The sequence below is a fragment of the Chelonoidis abingdonii genome, chromosome 13, assembly GCF_003597395.2.
Source record: "Chelonoidis abingdonii isolate Lonesome George chromosome 13, CheloAbing_2.0, whole genome shotgun sequence".
Classification (NCBI taxonomy): domain Eukaryota; kingdom Metazoa; phylum Chordata; order Testudines; family Testudinidae; genus Chelonoidis; species Chelonoidis abingdonii.
The window spans coordinates 27,396,277-27,418,548 of NC_133781.1; the positions used below are offsets into that span (position 1 = coordinate 27,396,277).

At 41.8% G+C, this 22,272-nt stretch overlaps 1 protein-coding gene across 1 annotated transcript; it reads left to right on the forward strand.

Annotated features, from left to right (window-relative positions):
• Nucleotides 1-15,646: 15,646 nt before the first annotated feature.
• On the forward strand, nucleotides 15,647-16,949 carry KCNJ16 (potassium inwardly rectifying channel subfamily J member 16). Its single transcript, XM_032797218.1, has one exon. It carries the CDS (start codon nucleotides 15,647-15,649, stop codon nucleotides 16,826-16,828), a length of 1,182 nt encoding a protein of 393 aa, XP_032653109.1. The 3' UTR covers nucleotides 16,829-16,949.
• Nucleotides 16,950-22,272: the final 5,323 nt, after the last annotated feature.

The following is a 22,272-nucleotide window of genomic DNA, read 5'->3' on the forward strand; positions in this document are numbered from 1 at the left end:
AGGAGGAGAATGACCTCAGAGCTAAGCTTTACACTGAAGAACAAAGAGATCTGAACTCTTGATTTTGAAAAACACCCAAGAACCAAATTAATGCCATAAAATCATAAGTGTCAACACGCGTCACAATGTTGTTTGATTCCACTTGTCACTTCTTTTGCTATGACACACCAAATTCCTCTGCTAATTGCTACACAGCTGTCAAACTTTTTAAACCATGTTTGTGTCAAATATTAGTTCCAAGATAACGTCATCCTCTAGTATTCATGTGGGCTGAAGATTCATCCTTTCTTCTTTCCTCAGGATACCTTCTGACGTCATCATTCCCTGATTGTTTTCCCTTGTTATAGTGTTTCTGGCTTCCTTCCAAACTGCTTTCTAGTGTCCCATTATCTGTGTTTCCTGCACTGAACACTAACTACAATCAAATGACAGTTGCCCCTAAACCAAGGAATTTCAAGCTCAGCAAACCCTTTGCTATCTCAGCTTGCTTCTTCACATCCTTGACAGGTTCCATTCCTTAGAAACTTAAAACTCTTGTCACTGTGGAATGAATGCAAACTAGAGCTGCACAAAATGTTCCTAATAAACCTTGTTACCACTCAGAACCAGGGTCTGAGCTTTGCTAAGCCTTGAAACTGATCTCAGGGTTAATGAAAGGTTCACTAAATGCTTCATGAATATTTTAAGTGCCCGTGGGCTGATTTAAGGCTTTGTGTCAAAACCACGTGAAAGTTAGGAGTTTCTCGTTGGCTTTTGGGATTTGTTCAAATACAAAAGTCTAAGGAAACCTCTAGGTGCACATAGATTGAAACCAAATAAAATACAGATAGGGGAAAAAGAGAGATAAATGATAAAACTTCCCACTATCACTGTTTGGCTGCAACTCGCATTGATTTCCATTGACGTCAAATTTTTTGTCCGCTATGGATTCAGCTCTGGCCTAATCTTAATGGAGCTTAGCTATATTCAAAATACATTAAAACTAAGACTATTAGAAATTGATATGATGTAGAGGCCAGAACAATAATGCAGTGGCATGCTATAGCCACTTGTGATGATACACAGAAAAGTTAATCTGTACTAAGGCTAAACAGTGATAGATTAACTTTTATAGGTCAACCGTACCTATAAGGAAAACAAGAGAAACTGCTTCCCAAAACATTCCCGAGGACTTGCTTTGACAATAAAAAACAACCTTACTGAAGTTTCTACAGATTTTCTCACAAGCGTTGACATTTCTAATGTAACAGATTTTTATTTGATGTATTTTAGTTAACATCTCAATAAGATCTGATCATTTTGTTTGCTGTGTTTGCCTTTGAAGAATGATATGAGAAAAGCATGGTTGTTTGAACAGATTAATGACTAACATCTCAAAATTAGCAGATCCTCCCTTCTGTAGCTCACTGACAAAACTGCTAAGTGAAGATTAACCCTGGGGTCATACAACTTGGACACAAGAAGAGGCATATCCAGCATCTATTTAATAACCAGCCCCCAGGCACACTCACAATCTCTCTCTCTTATTTTTAAAGGCAGCATTTTCTTGCTCTTTGGAAATAGGCATGGTCACTTTTGGAAACATTTAGTTATTTTGGACAGAAAATAACATCTTCATTTTCACAGACACAGCTGCTTGATACGCTGCTTCACTGGCCTCAGTATGACAGGGCAGAGAGACAGGACGGCTGAATGATTCACTGCAAGACCTTCAGCAAGTATTTAACCTCTTTGGTCCCAGTTTGGGAAAACATTTAAGTATGTGCTTCAGTCCATCGTTATGATGTGCTTCAAGATAAGCACATGTTTAGGTGCTTTTCTTGAATTAGTGCCCAGTGTCTTAGCCCTGGTGTACACGGGGGGCGGGGGAGGGAATCAATCTCAGTTACGCAACTTCAGCTACGTGAATAACATAGCTGAAGTCGAAGCACTTAGATCAACTTACTGTAGTGCCTTCACCGCGGTGAGTCGACTGCTGCCGCTCCCCCGTTGACTCTGCCTGCTCCACTTGCCAGGCTGGAGTACAGGAGTTGATGGGAGAGCGCTTGGGGGTTGGTTTATTGTGTCTAGACTAGACGCGATAAATTGATCTCCGCTGGATCGATGCTGCCCGCCGATCCGGCGGGTAGTGTAGACATACCCTTAGTTCACTCATCTTCCTCATACCACTGTATTATTTATGTGCCCTACATGCGGCTACACCCCTTCAAACCATTGAGAGAAAAACGCTGGTGCAGAAAGCCAGCTTACTGAGTGGAGCACTGCGATAGGAGCACGTGACATCAGTGCTCCAGCATCTGCGCTGGATGCCTGTTGGGCTCAAAGTTTATGGTGTGTTGTGACCTATAAAGCTGTAAAAGGCTGGGACTGAGGGATCTCCTCTTTCTCTGACCTATACTGCCACAGCTGTGGTCACAAGAGCTACCTGAGTTGGATCCTCCTTATTGCAAACGAGAGGGGGCATCTGGCCCAGTGTTCCCTGTGAGGGCTCCAACACTCTGGAACTTGCTCCCTCTCCATGGGCTGAAATAGCCTGAATTGGGTCGGCTTTTGAGGCATGCTGCAGAAGACATCTTCTTACAGGGCTTTTGGAGAAGGCTGAAAGTATGCTTCTCAGATGATGACTGGCTGGCTGAATTCCTGTGGATCTGATGACCTTAATGCTCTGGAGATTTAATTTAATGGTATTAATTGTGTAATTAATGATTTCAGGACACTGAGAGCCTTAGATAGGCATCTATATAAATCAATAAAGATTCTGTGACTGGATATTATCCTTGGTTTTGCAACATAACTGTTGCCAAAGCATGTATTTTTTTCTTGTCTGTGTGGACAGTGCTTTCAATCCCTCCAACCCTAACCATGTTTAGAAAAATGTATTTAAACCCTGGCAGATAACTAAAACTGTAGGTTTCTGAGGTTATGTCTACACAGGGATAAAACACCTGTGGGTGGCCCAGGTCAGCTGGCTTGGGTTCTCAGAGATCAAGCTTTGAGGCTGAAAAATCGCTGTGTAGGCTGTACACTGTAATTTTTAGCCTCATAGCCTGAGCCCCGTGAGCCTGAGTCACCTGATTCAGACCAGCTGCTGCCATGCTGAAGATCTTCTATCTCTGTAGATGTAACTTGACACAGGTATCATATGTCTGTTTTGTTTTGCTTTTTAAATTCACAAAGTCAATAAAACAGCTCATGTTATTGCAGGGTTTGTCCACAGCCTTCTTTAAACACAGTTATTTTTATAGTACGGGCAAGGCCTGAGTTAAGTACTCAAGGAAATATTACTGCTGGTGTGAAGCAGACTTGCAAATTATACTGTTGGAAGAAAATGTACCAAGCTATGCACTGGAGGAACAACAGTCGTCTTTACTTTACCAATCTGTCAAGCATACAAGAAGTGTTATCAACTTAGCATCCATGTATCACCTGTAGCTCAGGCTATGTTACAGATAGACCCAACACTATCAACATCACTCCTGGGGGGAAATATTATGGCTACACAAGACAGGAAACAAAGAGAACAGAAATCTAGATTAAACATGGAACCGTGACAGTGTTTAACCAGGATATTTATATAGTGTATGATTTGGAGCAAGTCTGCCCACTGAAAAATTCCCACATCTCAGTTGCGATGTAGTAGATGAACGGTGTTTTGTGTCAACTTGTAATGAGGATAGATGAGATAAATAATGAGACAAAAGGTTTGGAGGCTCCTTTCGTTTTGGATAAAGCATCTAAAACTTGGGATGACCCATAGGACTAACAGAATTGCCTGACCAGATCAGACCATAGGCCCACAGACACCATTATGCCATCTAAGATGCCCAACATAGCATCCTTCCCGATATCTCAGGGAAATATGTCAGACTTATCACTATAAATGCACAAAGGGGGAAATTCAGCTCTGTGCTAAGCATCAGTGCACCTCTTTCTTCTCAATGAAGCCCTTAAAATAGGTATTAATTGAGACCTCTTGGAGTTTTTTCATCTTCCTCTGCAGCATGGGACATGGAACACCTGCTAGGATCATGTGGGCACATCTCACCTAACTGAATCCCAGAGACCTCAGGCACTGGTGGCACCTCAGTCTCTCCAGTTCTCTGCCTCTGGCACACAACAATTTAGCTTTTTGAGGACTGAAATGCTTTAGTCTAATTCAAGTTTTTGGTCTTAATAAGGGGGGTTGAGGTGTAATTTAATGGCTTATGTTATACAGGAGGTCTGTTTGAGGATTCAATGGCCCCTTCTGGCTTTAAACTATGAAACAGAGACCTCTGCACAAGTGTGAATACCCAAAGCCAATAGTGCCAAGTTGTACATGGGAGGAAAAATATCTTCCTGGCCTGTGTAATGATTGACAAACTAACATCCAGGAACATAAAATTTGATCACCCTCATTTTAGCTTGCGTAACGACATGTGTTAATATCGGTCAGAAAATTGTTCAACCCTTTCCCTAAAAAAACCAGATACATCGTTTGACTCAATACTGAGCCAGCACTTATCTCAACCTCTTTGATCGGGGAATTAGGCTGGAAAGCTTAGACGACAGGTTTTCTGGTGAGATTTCCTAAAAAATTAGATCAGTCTGGATGGGATTAGTTTTATTTACCTGTTTTATTTTTAGTTCTTTCTCTCTCCCTCTTTCTCCACCCTTACATTTGCTCCCTGAAGTGAAGAAATATGATATTTTGTACAACTCCACCCTATTTTAGTTTTGAAAATATAAAGGCCATACTAATTCCATTGGCATCTTATTTTATTAGGTGGGACTGGACAGCTTCTGGGAATTGTAATGAGATTCACTTCAAGGTCACTGATGTGTGAAACTGAGATCAGTAGTAACCATCTGCAGCTGTTTGGTGATCCACAGAAATTGGTCCTTGGTCTTGGTCCACCTTTTAGTGAACTTCACACAAAAAAACCCACAAAAAACAAACAAACAAAAAACTTTGGGCAAGATTTTCAAAAATGACTAGTGATGTTTAATTACCCTGCCTGGCTTTCAGAGAGCACTTTCAGAAAACCTGGCCCCTTTAAAGTCTCTCAAGTTGTGCAACCAAAAGTAGAAGCACCCAGTCATCAGGCATCTTTTGAAAATCTTGGCCACTATTGAAACAAAGTGTGTTTGTTGGCAGAAAGATGCTTCATTTTATGACCTGGAGGATGGACCCTAAAAGGGTCCCCTTCAGAAAAGGTCAAGCCTAGAGCTCTGGGAAATGTTTACAGTGAAGCATGAAACCACAAGACACTGGCTTCATTTTAAGTTTCATTACAAACTCAGTCCAGGTCATGAACTATTGGTGCGAAACCCTTGGCCCAGTTTTAAGCCAACCTGGTTTGATTTATTGCTTTGTAAACTGTATGTCTCAGAGAGATGCAAAACTATGTGAAATTCAGCAGATCTGACTACGTTTGAGGGTTTTGTTGGGAGGCAGAAAGGTCAAATTCAGACCTGGTGTTGTGAACATGTACAAATACATTCAGATCAAGGGAATGCACTTGTTTGCCCCAGGTCTGAACCTCACCTAGTGGGTGTAAACTCACAGCCTACTTGCTTGAAATCCTGTGAACCAAACTCATTGAACTTTGCACAGTTCTCAGTAAGGGGCACTGATGGAGCAGGGCCTGGGGGAAGCTTACTTTGATGCTGGCCTGTATGACCAGTTCTACAATAATTGGAGGAATTCAGTCAATACTAACATGTGATATGGGCCATAAGAGACCTAACATCACTTATTTCATTAAAAAATATCTTAATATATATATGCTGTAAGAAATCATGTTGCTTAATTTTTCCCCATGGGGGGCTCCTGTTGATTCTAGATGGCTGCAGTGTTGCATCACCAACATGACCTCCTAACCATTAATGCTGTGATTTTGATTTATGTTAACCACTGCCACAATACCTGTGTGCTCATCCCATATCTCACCCCTCACCCTCCATAGCAGCAAAATGACCAACCATTGCTATAGAATGGCCATGGCTCTGCTGCTTGGAAAGCCTGCAGTCCTTTGGAGATGGGGGCTAGTTTTGTCCCTTATAGTCCATAAGCATATGGGCCATATCCTCAGTTCGTGCAAGTCATTGAACTTGACTTGGCTCCAATGGAGCTAGGTAAATTTACAACTGAGGGTCAACCCCATAGAACCTGGGGTACTCAAGAGTCCAGACCATATTCTTGTCAGAGATTTTTCATTCTATTTTGCTTTCCAGACTCGGGATACCTATCATTTAAATTAAATTTTGTACATGAAATCTGTGTTCTACATGGTCACCCAGTGACATTTGGATATGGTTGAAGCAAATGGAGATTCCCACAAGGAGAGAACTCTGCCCACCCTGAATTATCCTTTGGCAAGGGAAGAGGATATAGTCTACCAAGGGGGGCAGAAGTTCCCTGAGAAAGGGAAGGCAGAGGGGGAAGTGAGAGAAGGTACTAAGACTCACCAGTGGGAAGAGAGTGGATAGAGGGAGCAGCTGACTCCAGGCTGGGAAGAATATCCTGCAGGTTTCTACCTGATTCTGAGCCCATCTTTGGGTCCTGCTCTTGCCTCCAAGTTTACATGTAGGGGCACAGCCCACATAATATTTCCACTGCAGGGCTGCCAGTCCCACCCCATTTCCCAGGTTCCATGGCCCCTGTGGTCTACACCTGGAATTAATGTGGATCTTATTTTCTTGCTATTAGTAAAATTGTATAAAATTCCCATAAGATCCTGGGAGTTGTTCACTCCTGAGCTCATACCACATACTTTTTTAGCTTTGAGCCCTATTCCTTTAAGAATGTGGCACCCTTCTGGAGGTTGTGTGCATAAATGGGCCGGCCATGCTTATGATTCAGAGTAAAGTTGTTGGGATGGACCATAGAAGCATCATTTATCTTGCAGAAAAAGGATTAGATAATGTGATAAATGAGATTACCATGTTAATGTGATCTAATCTCTTTCTTCTGGGTGTCATTTGATAAGCACACTAGGTAGGCAATTTTCTAACATATAAAACATTGCACAGTTGGCTAGTTGAAATAGAAGAGTATTAACGTTCCTCCACAAGACGAAGGATTCCAGACAAGATAAACTCTGGGTCTGGTCACATGGGAAGCCCTGCATTTTCTGTATTACACACTTTTAAAAACCAGATCCTCAGCTGGTGAAAATTGACATGACTTCATTGAAATCAAAGGAGCCAATGTAATTTATACCAGCTGGGAATGTGGCCCATGATGTTCAGGCAAAATATGCCTACTCACCTGTGTTTTGTTTTTAATCATAATGTATTTCTATTGTGTTTATCATGACACTTTTGTGAGGGGAAGGCGGGATGTTTTATCAGGCCTGTCCCAAGTGAAATCAGTGGCAGTGGGCCCATAATAATTATAAAATAATTCTTTATGAAGAACAATATTAATAGCAATAGTGTCCTGTTAAAAGCTATTGAACATGAGAGGTTTTAGGTTTCAAGTCATATGTTTGAATGAAACAATCCACACCTACATGTTCTGCAATACAAATAAGTCACCTTATTCACCAGTGGATCGGCCTTGTAAAACATCTAATTTCTGAGAGGATTATTGTTCTCCTGTAAGTCCAAAGCGCGGGAGAAAATGACCCATCAACAAAAAGATGAAGAGACAAATTTCTGGGTTTCTGAATAACTGAACAAATGCCATTCTGAAGCAACCCCTAGTATCCTCTGAAGTGCCAGCGTACCAGTATTTTCATAGCTAGAATTCTTGAGTCAGTAGAAATGGTTAGAACTGCAATCTGACATGATAATGACAATTTTTTCCAGCAACCTCAGATAATACCCTTTGCGTTGCCTCCCTGTCTTTTATTGCGTAGTTCTTTTTCTAGGGTTGTATGCCAAGCAACTGTCATTTCATCCACGTGGACCAGGTAGGATGAGACAAAAGACTATGGCAAGCAAGTATTATGTGATATGATCCTGCAGGAACTCTGCAGCATGACTGATGAGGAAGATGGGTTATCACAAATTTGTGCCAGACTTTTCCCTGTGAATTGGATTTCTTAATGGAAGTATTTAATGCCAAATAATCCAAATGGACTATCCGAAGGAAGCCATTTCACACAAGCTAAATTAATTTCCCTCTGCTGATACTCACACCTTCTTGTCAATTGTTTGAAATGGGCCACCTTGATTACATTGGCCTCAGTAGCACTGCAAAAGTGATTTTTCCTCCCTTGGTATTCATCCCTTCTTGTCAACTGTTGTGAATAGGCCACTTCCACCTCAATTGAATTGACTTGTTAGCACTGACCCCTCACTTGGTAAGGTAACTCCCATCTTTTCATGTGCTGTGTATATATACCTGCCTACTTTACTTTCCACTCCAGGCATCTGATGAAGTAGGTTTTAGCCCACAAAAACTTACACCCAAATAAATGTGTTAGTCTCTAGGGTGCCACAAGGACTCCTCATTGTTCATGCGTCCATAACCACTCTAAGTCTCTGCTATAAGCTCTCAGTGTTAGTTCATGATCCTTCCATGCTTGCCTTCCTCCAGTGCATAATTTAGTCTGTGAAATGAGGGGAGATACCTCCTATTCTTAGTATCACCTCTCTCCTCCTCCAATCCTGCTCTGCACAGATGCATGATGGGCAATCCCATCTCCTCTTACGCTCTTGATCCTCTGTAGTGGGGCAGTCTCCTCACCTCTCACTCCTCTCATGAGCTGATCTCACCCAACCTATTAACTGCATCTGCTACCATGATACCTGAGCACCTAGTGTCTGGCCCAAAACCTATTTGAAACGAACAGTCTCTCCATTGGCTTCAGTGGATTTTGCATCAGACCTCTAGTGAACTAGGATTACCAAAGGTGCTGCTTAGTAAGCTGGGAGGATTCATATGGGCCCAAGAGATCCCATTCAGTCACAACTACCCAGCACTTCTCCTCTCAAGCTTTTTATAAATATTGCATATATACATACACACAGATATACGTGTGTGTGCAATAGAGCATGTAACTATCTAACTCCCCACACCAAGCTGCAGTCACTAACCTATCATCATGAAGATTACTGTGAAATATTGCTCCACCTGTCCTACTCTACAGACAAGCTTAAGTAAAGGGCAGAAGTGGAAAGACGGGGTAGCATGGGACATGTTCACTTGCTAGGATTATCTGGCTACCTCTCACTAACTCCATTCCCTGCCACTGGAGCACCCTAATCCCTCCTGTCCTCTGAATCATAGAATATCAGGATTGGAAGGGACCTCAGGAGGTCATCTAGTCCAACCCCCTGCTCAAAGCAAGACCAATCCCCAGACAGATTTTTGCCCCAGATCCCTAAATGGCCCCCTCAAGGATTGAACTCACACCCAGGGTTTAACAGGCCAATGCCAAACCACTCTGAACCTGGTCACCTATCTAGTAAGTTATCAGTGAAATCAACTTCCAAGGCCTCTTCTGTCAACCTCAGTGGCCAATGCCTTTCTTCTCTCTCTCTCTCTCTCTTTAAACAAGATCTAGTTTCACTTAGATGAATTAAATGTCAATATATTTGTTACTGTGAGTTGTCCAGTGCCAATTACAGCACCATTGCATGATTTTAAAGTCTGTAAAAGCAGCAAAGAATCCTGTGGCACCTTATAGACTAACAGAAGTTTTGGAGCATGAGCTTTCGTGGGTGAATACCCACTTCGTCGGATGCATGCCATTCACCCACGAAAGCTCATGCTCCAAAACTTCTGTTAGTCTATAAGGTGCCACAGGACTCTTTGCTGCTTTTACAGATCCAGACTAACATGACTACTCCTCTGATACTTTAAAGTCTGTGCAACCATCTGCTGCTCTGTGTATTTATGTCTGCCTTTTAAAATGTTTAGTAAGCACTTTTATATTGATATTTTAAGTCTTCTCTCTCTTAATGAGGTTTGGAATGGGTAATCCAAGAAGAATATTTTTTGCCTTCTGCCCAACTCAGATCCTAACCCATTCAGAGCTTGTTTTTATTTCTTCGTTTAGATATTTAAAAAAAAATAACAGTCTTTAAATATATGGTGTAGGGAAAAGGCATCGCTTATGGGACACTACTGCTAGAATTGATACAAATATGTGAACAAATATTTGTTCAGCACAATACTGTTGGCAGCTGGTATATTGCAGCCTTATCACTCTGGATTGACTCAACCTTCCCAGCTGAAGAGAACAAGCTTAGGACACAGAATTTAATTGAAAGAGAAACAAGACTAATTTGATTTGAAAAACTTAATTCCATTGATTTCAGAAGAATTACTCTGGATTTAAAGCTCTGACTATATCTCATTGCTATGGTCCAGATCTTGCTCTTCCTGATATCAGTATTAAAACACACATTGACTTCACTGATGCAGGGCCAGCTGTTTAGGCCCTGATTGAGGAAAAAACCCAATCTCATGAGTAGTTCCACTGAAATCAGTGCAAGTGCTCACCTACTTAAAGTTAAAGTTAATCACATGCTTAACTGGATAGGAGCCTTAATGCAGACCACTGGTTTGAGGACTCCATCACTGGCTGGGACTTGAGCCATGGTGGAGAACTTTGGATACAAAAGGAATCATGCCAGAGAAGAAGATGGTGTTTGGCATAATGAGGCTTGAGCCAGGAGTGAGAAAGACATTATTTGAAAGCGGGAATCGTGTAGACTCTTTCTGTCTGTAGACGAGGGAAGGGGACAAGTTGGGTAAGAGTAGGTATCCTAGGCCCAGCAAAGGACTGCTTTGGCAGTCATGGAAAAATAGAGTGAGGAATTAGTGAGATAATAGCCTACTGGAGCACATGGATGGATGAAAACTTTCAGATATCCCAGAAATAATCTCAGTACCTTCTTGTGCTGGGAGAAGTAAATGTTCCCTTAGCAGAGGAATAATTAAGGAAAAAGCCTCATTTTAGATTGTTCAACCTATAATAGATTTGTTGTTGTTTTTTTTAAAGAGGAACTAGAGTATGAATCAGTTCCAAATCAGTTTTAAATATTTCAGCTCTTCTGAACTGAAAGTCATCCAGGCTTACACAACAATGTACAAAACTGGAAAACTTTCAGATCCCCCTCCAACATGTGGTGGGAAAGTGTGACGCAATTGCTAAACCAATGCTAAAGTGAGATTCATTGAATGCATCAGGGGTTAGAGGGAGAGTACACAGTTTCTTTCGCAGGTTTCAGATTGTTTTCTTTTTGATTTAATCTGATTCTCAGAATAGCATTATTTTGGAACAAAGATTTTTACATTGTTTTGTTTAATATTTTACAACCAGACTGTTGACTGACATATCATTGAACAAAAATTCACCCCTATTAGTTTACGTAATGATGGGGAAATGGCTTCATGATGGGTGTAACAGCAACTTATAGGGTATTAGGTGAAGGTGATACAGTATGATTGATTTAAAGTGACACTGTCACACTCAATAAGCTCAAAATTACATGATTTACTTGGAACCAACATTTACTATGAGTGTCCAAAGACTTAAGCTGGATGCTCAGTACTCCAAAGCTATTGCTTCTCTGAGCAAGTTGACAAAATTCAAATCAGAGTTCAGGTCTTGCTTTCATCAGAATGGGAGATGGCCGAAGAGCATTCAGATACAATTAGAACATAATGACATATACAAGTTTGCATTACTCACGTCCTTGCCTGCAGTCAGAAGACCTGAGTCTATGCTTGGCTCTGCCACTGACTGCTCTGTGACCTTGGAGAAGTTATTTCACCTCTATGCCTTACTCCGTCTCCTGCCTTTTGTCTTTCTGGTTAATTTAGGGGGTAGATTTTCAAATGCACCAGTGTGAGGTAGGTGCCCAGCTCCGATCTTTAAAGCTCGTTTGGACAGGGGCTGTCTCTCAAAGTTGGGTTCTGATCTTGGTTCAAATAATTAATATGAGAGTTCTGATCTCCAGCCTGATTTCTAGACCTTTAAGGTTCATATATAAGCTTTGGATAAACTTCTGAAGGTAGGGATGTTTACCCTCATGGAATCTCTATCCCTTCTGAAATTTGCCCATTGCTATGCACCTTCCTACTCAGCTCAGCTTTACTGTTCCATTTCTAGCAGCAACCAGTTTTCTTCCAAATACAATTACAAGAAGTAAATCTACTTAGCAAGAGTTTTGTAAATTTCAACACACTTCCTGCCTGATGAAGAGAGCAAAATGGTTGGAGGGGAGAAAGGAGGAGGGGAAAGGAAAAAGAGGATCATGATGTTCATGCTCATGGCCAGGAACAAAAAAAAAAGAATGAGTGTGTTAGCACAAAAATGCTCGTTGGCAATATCTGAGATTCATTTGCAGCAATTGATCCATGAGCTTTAGTGAGAGGAGCATGTCTCAGAATCAGTTCTTTTTCTGTTAATCTTTACTAGATGGCAAAACCTTTAGCTCAGTTCACAGAATTGCACATGTCTTTTCAGATAAGGGCTAAGAGATTTCATCCACTCCTTTTAGGAGGAGAATTTTACAGGATCATAGAAATATAGGTCTGAAAGGGACCTTAGTAGGTCGTCTCGTCCATCCCTTTATGCTGAGGCACAGAGCAAAATAGATGCACTTAAATGATTTTGGAGCACAAGTCCTATTGTAGGTCAATGGGATGTATTCTCCTAACTCCCTTAGGTTCTTTTGAAAAATCTCTTCATTAAAAGGCAAATAATAATAGCCCTCACATTATTCTACAAAAGGAATAATGACACAATGGATTTAGACTAGAACTAGGAGCTAGTAATATTTGAGTTCAGAGCCTAGCTCTGCCTTTGATTTGTTATTGGAAAATCATGTAACTTCTCTGTATCTCAATTTTCCCATTGATAAAAGGGGATTAAAATTCTGAATCATCTATTCTAGGTTATTGGAAGATGGGCTTTAATTCTTCGAAGATACGCTCAGTATCATCAGTCAATATAAAATGTTTACCACATGAAATTTATTCATAGGTCAACCTTAACATGTTCAGATTTTTTTCATATTATTAGCTTGGTTTCTCTTTAATTGCATTTCTAAGATACAGGGCAAGATATTTAAAAATACCTAAATGACTCAGCAGCCCAAATTCCGTTGAAAGTCTTGCAATTTAGGCTCCTCAAGTCACATAGCTGCTTTAGAAAATTTTACCTACAGTTTTGCTGCATGTCTTCCTGGTAATGCCAAAAATACTCACATATAAATATTCATGAATTTATAGATATTACTATTTGTAACACAGTAGTGCGTAGAGGCCTGAACTGAAATCAAAGTCCAATTGTGCTAGGCATTGTACAAGTATATGTTTAAATACTGTTCCTGCATCTCACATGTTACTGTAAAATTAAAACTCTCCACAGGGCTTTACGTACTGTATAATGGGCTGCAGAAGACAACTGTTGCCAGCAGCATTAGAATGCAAGATTGTTCCAGTGGAATGGCATTTCAAAAACATGATGATTTTCTGCTGGAAGCAGTAGAGAGCAGAGTCAACTCAGTAGCTCTTGATTTATGAACTGTTTTGTTGCTCTCAGAATCCCATGATGTTTGTGGTTTCTTAAGGAACTATTGTTTGAACCAGTCAACAAGAAAAACAATTATAACATTAAGCATGTTTTTTTATTTGAAATCATATTGGCCTTTGATCAAATTTTGCCTCTTTTTCACACCTCACATCATGGAGTTTTTTCAAATAATAAAACTATTCTCAATTTTTGTTTGCTGTTCAAAGGCAACTTATTAAATGGTAGGTCAAGAGTCTGCAATGGACGACACTACAATGGATATTTAAAGCCACGAGTAAAGCAAATCATACGAATGTTTCCAAAGACTGTGTTCCAAGGAGTATTTTTGGAAACACTCATGTTGTGTTTTTTAATGAAGGCCACATTCTGAAGCTGCGATGCCATATGTCACACATTCATTCTTGAACCCCCCCCCCCGCCAAAAAAAGGGGGGAGGGGAAGAAAAGGAAAGTATGTTTGGCTTTTAAGTGTTTTTGGAATAGTGTCTAAGCATGCCTATCGTTGTTACTCAGATGTAAGAATTTTTGGCCTGTTATTTTACCTCATCCAGTATTGCTCTCTATGGGACAAATTCTCCAGTACTTTGAATCTTGTGTGGTCATTTACATCCATGCAAAATGACTACAGAGTTGTTGCAAAATACCCAGGCTGGTTGGGCAATGTTATTTTTTTTTCTTTCCATGAGGAAGTTTGACTTTTCACTGGAAAACCTAAAGCTAAAAATGTTCAACTAAAAACTTGAAAACCAGAGGAACGGGGGAGATAGAACATCATTTTTTGGTTGAAAAATCTATTTTTTTTGAGGAGAACAAGCACTTTAAACAAAGAATATTGTTAAGTTGAAAACTCAGTTTTCTGTCAAAAAAAGTTATGATTGAAAAATTTCAGCAAGCCCTACAGTCAACTCTGATTTGTCAGTGTTTCAAACCCACTAAGCATGGGTATAAATGAACATGAAATATGCAAGGCATTGGTTAGTCAGTACCTCAGTCTCTCTTTTATTACATGTTGCAATGTGACATGATTATAGGCCCCTATTCTCCTCTGACTTAAACCAGTTTTACACCAGTCAAACCCCACTAATGTCAATGGAGTTACCCCCGATTGACAACAACGTGAAAGGAGAATCTGGTCCACTGATGTCATGTTTATGATGTCATCTGCTTAACTCTAGGTAGAAAAGAGGTTTAGCCCTTTTAGCAAATATAACTAGCAGAACTTTGCAATACTGTAGAAGAAAAACTTTGGCAATCTTAGCTTAGTCCTTCTGGAGCTTAGTAGGCAATCAAGAGCTTAGAAGACTATGCATGTGTGAAATATTCTCTCATGTTGCTGTGATGCTGGGAATGATAATTCAGGTCTAAGGTTTTTTTTTCCGGTTACGCAGTTACAAATCCAAAGTACGTCTATTGACTTCAATTTGCAGCGGTGTCACTGAGAGCAGAAGTTGGCCCTCAGAAACAAATTTTGAAATGTTGGTGCTTACATTCATTTTCAATGGACTGTTTCAATTGACACTTAACACTTCAGTCAGGTACCAGCGTGTCTGCAAGCTCCCCTGAGTGCCTCAATCTGTAATGGGGCAACCAGATTTAGATTTCCAAGCTTGGCTACTGGGTCCATTGTTTCAAGAATATCTCTCTTCTAGTTCATTCATTTCAGCTCTTTGTTCAAAAGGTCCATCTGCAGGTGCTTGTCATTCCTATTAAGGCTTCGTGGTAATCCATCCTGACCAAATGCGACTTGTGAGAAACATTAGAAATATAATATATAAAATAGAAAAAACAAATGTTCTTTGCTGTCCATTTTAATTGGATACAAAATCTTTAAAAAGTTCAGAAAATTGCCAGCAAGTTTTATTTTATAAATACAGTCCCAAGTTAATGATGTTTTCTGAGATGAGAGGAATAATCAATACTCAATATTTGTAAAACTTAACAGGAGTTACTGAAACCATAGAGGTAATGTGCGTAGTGTAGGTGTCATGGAAAGTCCAGCATAGGAAATCAAAATTAAACTTTCTTCTCTTCTTTTTCTTTTGTAGACTTCAAATGAGGAGAGAGAACAATTAGCCATTGGAACCACGGACGTGTCCAGTGAGCTGAGGCCACTGAGTCAACACAAGACGGATCACTGAGAACCGTGATCACTAAAGGCTTGTAAAAATGCAAGAAAATAAGCTCTGCTACCAAAATTCTTCTCAAGAATGCACCACAGTGAGGGCAAAAAAAATGCAGAAGAGATTTCTCCACAAGGATGGCAGCTGCAATGTGCATTTCAAACACATCTTTGGAGAATGGGAGAGTTACGTGGCTGATATTTTCACCACATTAGTGGACATCAAATGGCGCCATATGTTTGTGATATTCTCTTTATCTTACATTCTTTCTTGGCTGTTCTTTGGCTTGGTCTTTTGGCTTATAGCAATCCAACATGGAGATTTAGTACATGATGAAGAAATAACCCCTTGTGTTGCTAAGGTGCATAGCTTCACGGGAGCATTCTTATTCTCACTTGAAACCCAGGCGACCATAGGTTTTGGCTTTCGTTGTGTCACTGAAGAGTGCTCTGTAGCGATCCTGATGGTGGTCCTACAGTCAGTATTAAGCTGTATTATTGACACATTCATTATTGGAGCTGCCTTGGCTAAAATGGCCACAGCTCGAAAGAGAGCTCAGACCATCCGCTTCAGCTACTGTGCCACCATAGGCCTAAGAGATGATAAACTTTGCCTCATGTGGCGCATTGGTGATTTCCGGCCAAACCACATGGTTGAAGGCACAGTACGAGCTCAGCTTCTGCGCTACATAGAAGATATGGAGGGGAGAATGACAATGGAATACAAGGACTTGAAGTTACTAAATGACCAGGTCATACTTGTTACACCTGTGACCATCGTACATGAAATTGACCATGACAGCCCTTTATATGATCTAGATCGAAAAGCTTTGGCAAAAGACAGTTTTGAAATCTTGGTTACATTTGTCTACACTGGAGATTCAACTGGAACTTCACACCAGTCGAGAAGTTCATATGTCCCTCGAGAAATCCTTTGGGGACACTGGTTCAACAATGTCTTGCAGATGAGGAAAAAATACTACAATGTGGATTGCCTACAGTTTGAGGAAACCACGGAGGTTTACGCTCCCTATTGCAGTCCAAAGCAACTGGATAGAAAGGAACATGAATGGAACAGAACTAAGAAAACATCGGACAGAGGAACAAGTACATCAACACTGGAGGTCAGAGATCCATCATTTAAGGCAGTTGCCCTCATCAGCAGTTCTGAAGATCCAGAAGATCTAATGAAAGCTGTCAACCAAGATTCTAGACAACTGCCTTATTAGAAAGATCCACTGACCTTAAATAGAATCTCAGTGAAGTCCAAGATCTAGCTGTTCACTGCAATTAAAATTACTGCCCCAACTGTTGCCTAAGCAGCCTGTAAAATATAAGCAGTGTTGAACTCCATACACACAAGTATTTACCTAATAAATCTAATTCTAAGTGTATACTCATCCAATCAGAGAATAAAACCAATATAATGTATCCTTTAGGTAGATTTTTCAAGAGTATTGCTGCCTTGCTTTTGTTATTTGTCCCCCTTTATCTGATCACTTTGGTATTCTGGATCCTATTCTGAACCCTTAATACAGATTTCCTTGTTAATCTGGTTTTCACAGGAATCCACCTGTAATCTCCTTCACATTATCTACAGTGCACATCTGTTACAATTAATACAGTTCCTTGCATGGAACACTTTTCCAACAAGAAAAGGTGTCTCTGAAAACTGATGATAATGGGCAATCACTCGTTACTGAGTGTGGTCATCTTCCATGGGAGTTATAAGTCCTCAGGTGGCTAATAAGGCCAATCCTTGAACCACAAGTTCCATTACAATGAGAGCAGATGTTTTCAGGCTCAGCAGGAGGCTGTTGACCATGACTGGAAGCTAGTCTCTCCATCCTCCTGTGCCTCTTGTCCTCTTCAGCTTGTCGATGAGCAAGTTCAAAATGCCGGGGACCATCACATAGGATTTCACTCCATTTTAAGCGATCCTAGGCAAGTGTCTCCCAAGTGTCAATATTACACTTTTTAAGGTGGTCCTTCAGCAAGTCATAATAATGCTTCCATTGTCCACCCACGTTATGGTGCCCCTCTTTCAGATGAGAGAACAGGACCTGTTTTGGGAGGTGATGGTCTGGCATCCTGACAACATAACCAGTCCAGAGAAACTACTGATGGATGATCATTGCCTCAATACTGGTGGCCTTTGCCTCTTCCAGAACACTAATATTGGTGTACCTGTCTTCCCATTTGATCTTCAGAATCTTATGAAGGCAGTGTTCATGGACTTTCAAGTGGTATCTATAGGTTGTCCAAGTTTCAGTGCCATACAATAGTGTTGGGTGACTAACAGCTTGATAAACAAGAAGCTTGGTGAACTATTGAGCTATGCACTTTGCAAATGCATTAAAACCATTTGGGGATTTTTCATTCTCTATCACCAATCGCCGGTCTGGAAACAACCTGCGTGAGTAGATTTACTCATGTAACAAAGCAACATGTGTGAGTAAGCGTTTGTGGAAGAGGGTTTTATAAATAGAGATTCATTGTATACAAGTTCACAATAAGCAGGTTGCCCTTTTCTGGAAACGCCTACTGCTAGTCAAATCCAGAGAATAGTCATATGCTTCCTGCTGTAGATACAGATATAGATGTGGGTGTCTGTACAAGAATATATATTTTGGGGCATAAGCCAACTGATGTGGGTTAGGAAGAAACTTCTTCTGTGGGCAGGTTAATTCATAACAGTCCACTACAGGAATTCTTATAGATATATCTGAAGCATCTGAGGCTAGTCATTTTTGGAGACAGGACTATAGATCAGGGTTTCTCAAACTAGGGGTCCTGACCCAACGGAATTCGCAAGGCTATTATAGAGGGGTCGCAAGATCACAAAAAATATTGCTGGGGGGAGTGGGAGAGGGATAATGTAGCTGCCACCCTGAATCATGCCACCCATATTTCTGTGCTGCTGCTGGCAATAGCTCTGCCTTCAGAGCTTGGCACCTGGCCACCAGCCGCCACTCTCCAGCCACCCAGCTCTGACGGCAATGCCTCCACCACAAAAGTAGTGGCAATACCAGGGTATGAGTCCCTATGAGTATGTACAGTAATTTGCTATCAGTTTGGGCAGGGGGCTGAAATATTTTGAAAGAGGGGCCTAGAAAAAAAAGTTTGAGAACCACTGAATGAATTACTGGTCTGATCCAGTCTGGCAATTCCTACGTTCCTGCATTTGCTGTTTATATTACATTTGTCAGATTATATAAAATGTTGTACAATTAAGCCTGGGAACGCATGCATTGGCTTTTCATTAATGAAGACACAGGAATAAAGAAATGCATTAAGGGAGAGTGTATGTTACTGCCACATATACCCCATGGTAGCATATTGTAACCCACATCCTCTCTGGGTCAGAGCGTTTGCAGCTTCCATGTCTCGTGCACTGAAGATGTCAAGGAAAGATTTTCAGGGCGCAAGGTGGGATGGCTACAGGATGAGAATTTAAAAACAAAAGTGAAGCCCTCAACATTAGAAATACATTCAAGGGAAGCCTTTTATCAAGAAGTCAGCTCATTTCACAGAACAACCCATCCACAACCCTATGCTATAGGTGACTTCCACTAGGTATCCCTCTCATCCAAGGTTAACAGCTTTCTTGGCTGTTGAGGGCCCTTTGATAGTGGAACTCATGTGGTTCCACTGTGTAAGCTAGGGGACTAGCTAATGGTGTGAATGGGATACAGAATCGCTGTCCAGCATGGTTCACACAAACTTCCTGTATGATGTCATGCAGTGGGCGGGGCATGGCTGGCTCCTGTTTGAATCTTCCATCCTTCCTCCCACAACTGGACTTTGCAAACTCCTGCAGCGGCTGCTTCAGTCTGAATAGCACCACAGCCTTGTGGTGGGTGAGAAGGAGGGCTTTTCGCCTCCCACCGTCTCTGGGTATCATCCCTGCACCAGCCTGGGAACTTGATGGAGAATTTGCCCCTGAAAAGCATGCAGCTTTTCCTCACTCACCGCTATGCAAAAAAATATGCACATCAGCAGCAGAAAAATGGGCAGAGGGTTTGCATCAAAACCTGTTGAAGTTAATGCGAATCTTTTCACCTAGTGATCACGGGCCCACAAAGGGCAAGGCTGTGCCTTTCAGATATGGCCCGGCGTTGAGGGCAGGTGGAATTATTTGCTTAATGGGAGCTGCCCGAGGCAATATGCCCGACTTCTGCAGAGTTCTGGAGAAAGGATTGGGGTGGTGGGGAATGTAGCAAGCTTGCAGCACATGCTCCTTGTGCAGAGGCAGATCGGAAGGTTAGGGCAGAAGAGCAAAAGATTGTACATAGCTCATTCCTTTGCTGCCCGCCCTGGAGAGACTGGCTGCAATAGCAGAGAGCACACTGTGCTCTGAACTGAACAACCAGTTTACCTCTTCCTTTTATCCGGGTTGTTTTATTTCTTTTATTTCAGCAGAACATGCCTGATAATGTGAATTGTTGACTATAAAGTAAAAATCTCTTTGCAGTGGCCCCACATATCATTAGTACAGGCTGCATCTCAGTTATTTTCTCCGCAAGCTCAGAACTATTGTTCTGAAGTCAAGGTTAGTTTATGATACAGGGAATATAATAAGACCTTATTATTTAAAAAAAACAACAACATTTTTCCAGATCCGCCCCCACCATTCATTCAGGCAGTTGGCATTTCCTTCCCTACTATCATATATCATTTAGCGCATGTTTTCTGTGAAGTCAGTTTTCAGATGGGGGAACATAACGTATAATCCCTTTGTTTACTCCTCTTTTCTAACACTGCGCAGGAGGTCTGACTTTGGCTCTCTACCTAACATGAAGCATTAAGCTGCACAGTCATTTCAGCAAATCACAGGTGCAGTACTGTGCATTGGAGGCATATTTGTAGGAACAAAACGTGGCTGTAAATACTTTACAGACATTTTTAAAAAGTTTTGGCTGTTTTTAGTCTGGGAGAATGCAAATAGAAGGAGGTTGGCAGCAGGGTGACAATTTTAGGAAGCCCAGTTAGGCTACGGCCTGGTCTACACCACGTGTTTAAACCAATTTTAGCAGCATTAAACCGATTTAACCCTGCACCCGTCCACACAATGAGGCCCTTTATATCGATATAAAGGGCTCTTTAAACTGGTTTCTGTACTCCTCCCCGACGAGAGGAGTAGCGCTGAAATCGGTATTGCCATGCCGGATTAGGGTTAGTGTGGCCGCAAATCGACAGTATTGGCCTCCAGGCAGTATCCCACAGTGCACCATTGTGACCACTCTGGAAAGCAATCTGACCGTCGGATCACTGGCCAGGTAGACAGGGATAAAGCCCTGCGAACTTTTGAATTTCATTTTCTTGTCTTTCCAGCGTTTAGCTCTGATCAGCAGCGGTAGCGCGATGCGAGTCCCAAGATCCAAAAAAGAGCTTCCTTCATGGGGACCATACGGAGTTACTGGATCTGCATCGCTGTATGGGGAGACATAAATCGTGTTCTATCCACAGGCTCTGTTTACAGACGATTGAAATTGACAAAGCAATTGAAAAGCATCTTCCAGGCTAATGATAGACAGAGGCCACGCACAGTCGCTGTGTGAACAAGTCATAACGGAAAGCCAAGATCAATGGCGCTCATGGAGGGAGCGGAGGATGGTACTGAGGGACTACCAGCTATCCCACAATCCTGCAGTTCTCCTAAACACATTTGTATTCTTGGTGAGCTCCCAATGCTGTAGGTTCTGGTCAAACACATGTGTCGTGGGGTGGTTCAAGGGTATATCTTCGGTCATATTTACCCCCCAGTCCGCCCCGTGAAAGAAAGGGAAAAATCGGTTTTCTTGACTTTTTTTATAATGCTCACCGTTTATGTCTATGGGCATGCTTGCTGGTAGACGTGGTGCTGTCGGGCACTGAACAGCTCTCCTGTCGCCCTCCCCTCCCTGGTGGCAGACGATACTGCGTACAAATGACCGATAGCCATCCTCCATCACTACCTGTGACTGCTACCTGAGCTGTGTGTCATATGGTCGAGGTCGGCCATTGGAGGCTCTCTGGGTAAAAAATAGGAGATTACTTCCCCTGGTCATATCCCAGGCAGGTGGGTACAGAATCAACTGGCTACCGTTCTTCATCATAGCAAACATGCGGGGCTGAGGCTCCGATCAGCCGCCCCCCCTTTCATGTCTAAAGAAAAGATTCTTCACTGCCGGGGGGGGGGGACTTAATTTTTCCCATTTAGGCGCCAGGGCGGGCGGGCTGGGCTCCCTCTCCCCTACACCCATTTAATGTCCTACCTGGACTATCCTCCCCTTCATTTTATCTCACTAAAAAAGCCAGTGTTTCTATTCCTGCATTCTTTATTACTTCTACACAAATGGGGGACACAGCAATGGAGTAGCCCAGGACGGTTCGGGGAGGAGGGAAGCATAGGTGGGATTGTTGCAGGGCACCCCTAGAATGCATGTATGCTCTCATTTCTGCGGATCTGACATGGAGCGGCCGGTGCTGTCTGGTTCTCTGATACACTGGTTCTCTAGTACACTTGCCCATATTTCTAGGTAGGACTGACTCTATTTTAGATAAAATATAAAGGAAGGAATGACCTGGGGAGTCATTCTCCATTTTTGCTCTTTGCACCCGCGCCAACCTCAGCGAAGGCCAGCCAGGAGCACCATGACAGCAGCAGACGGTACAGAATGACTGATAACCG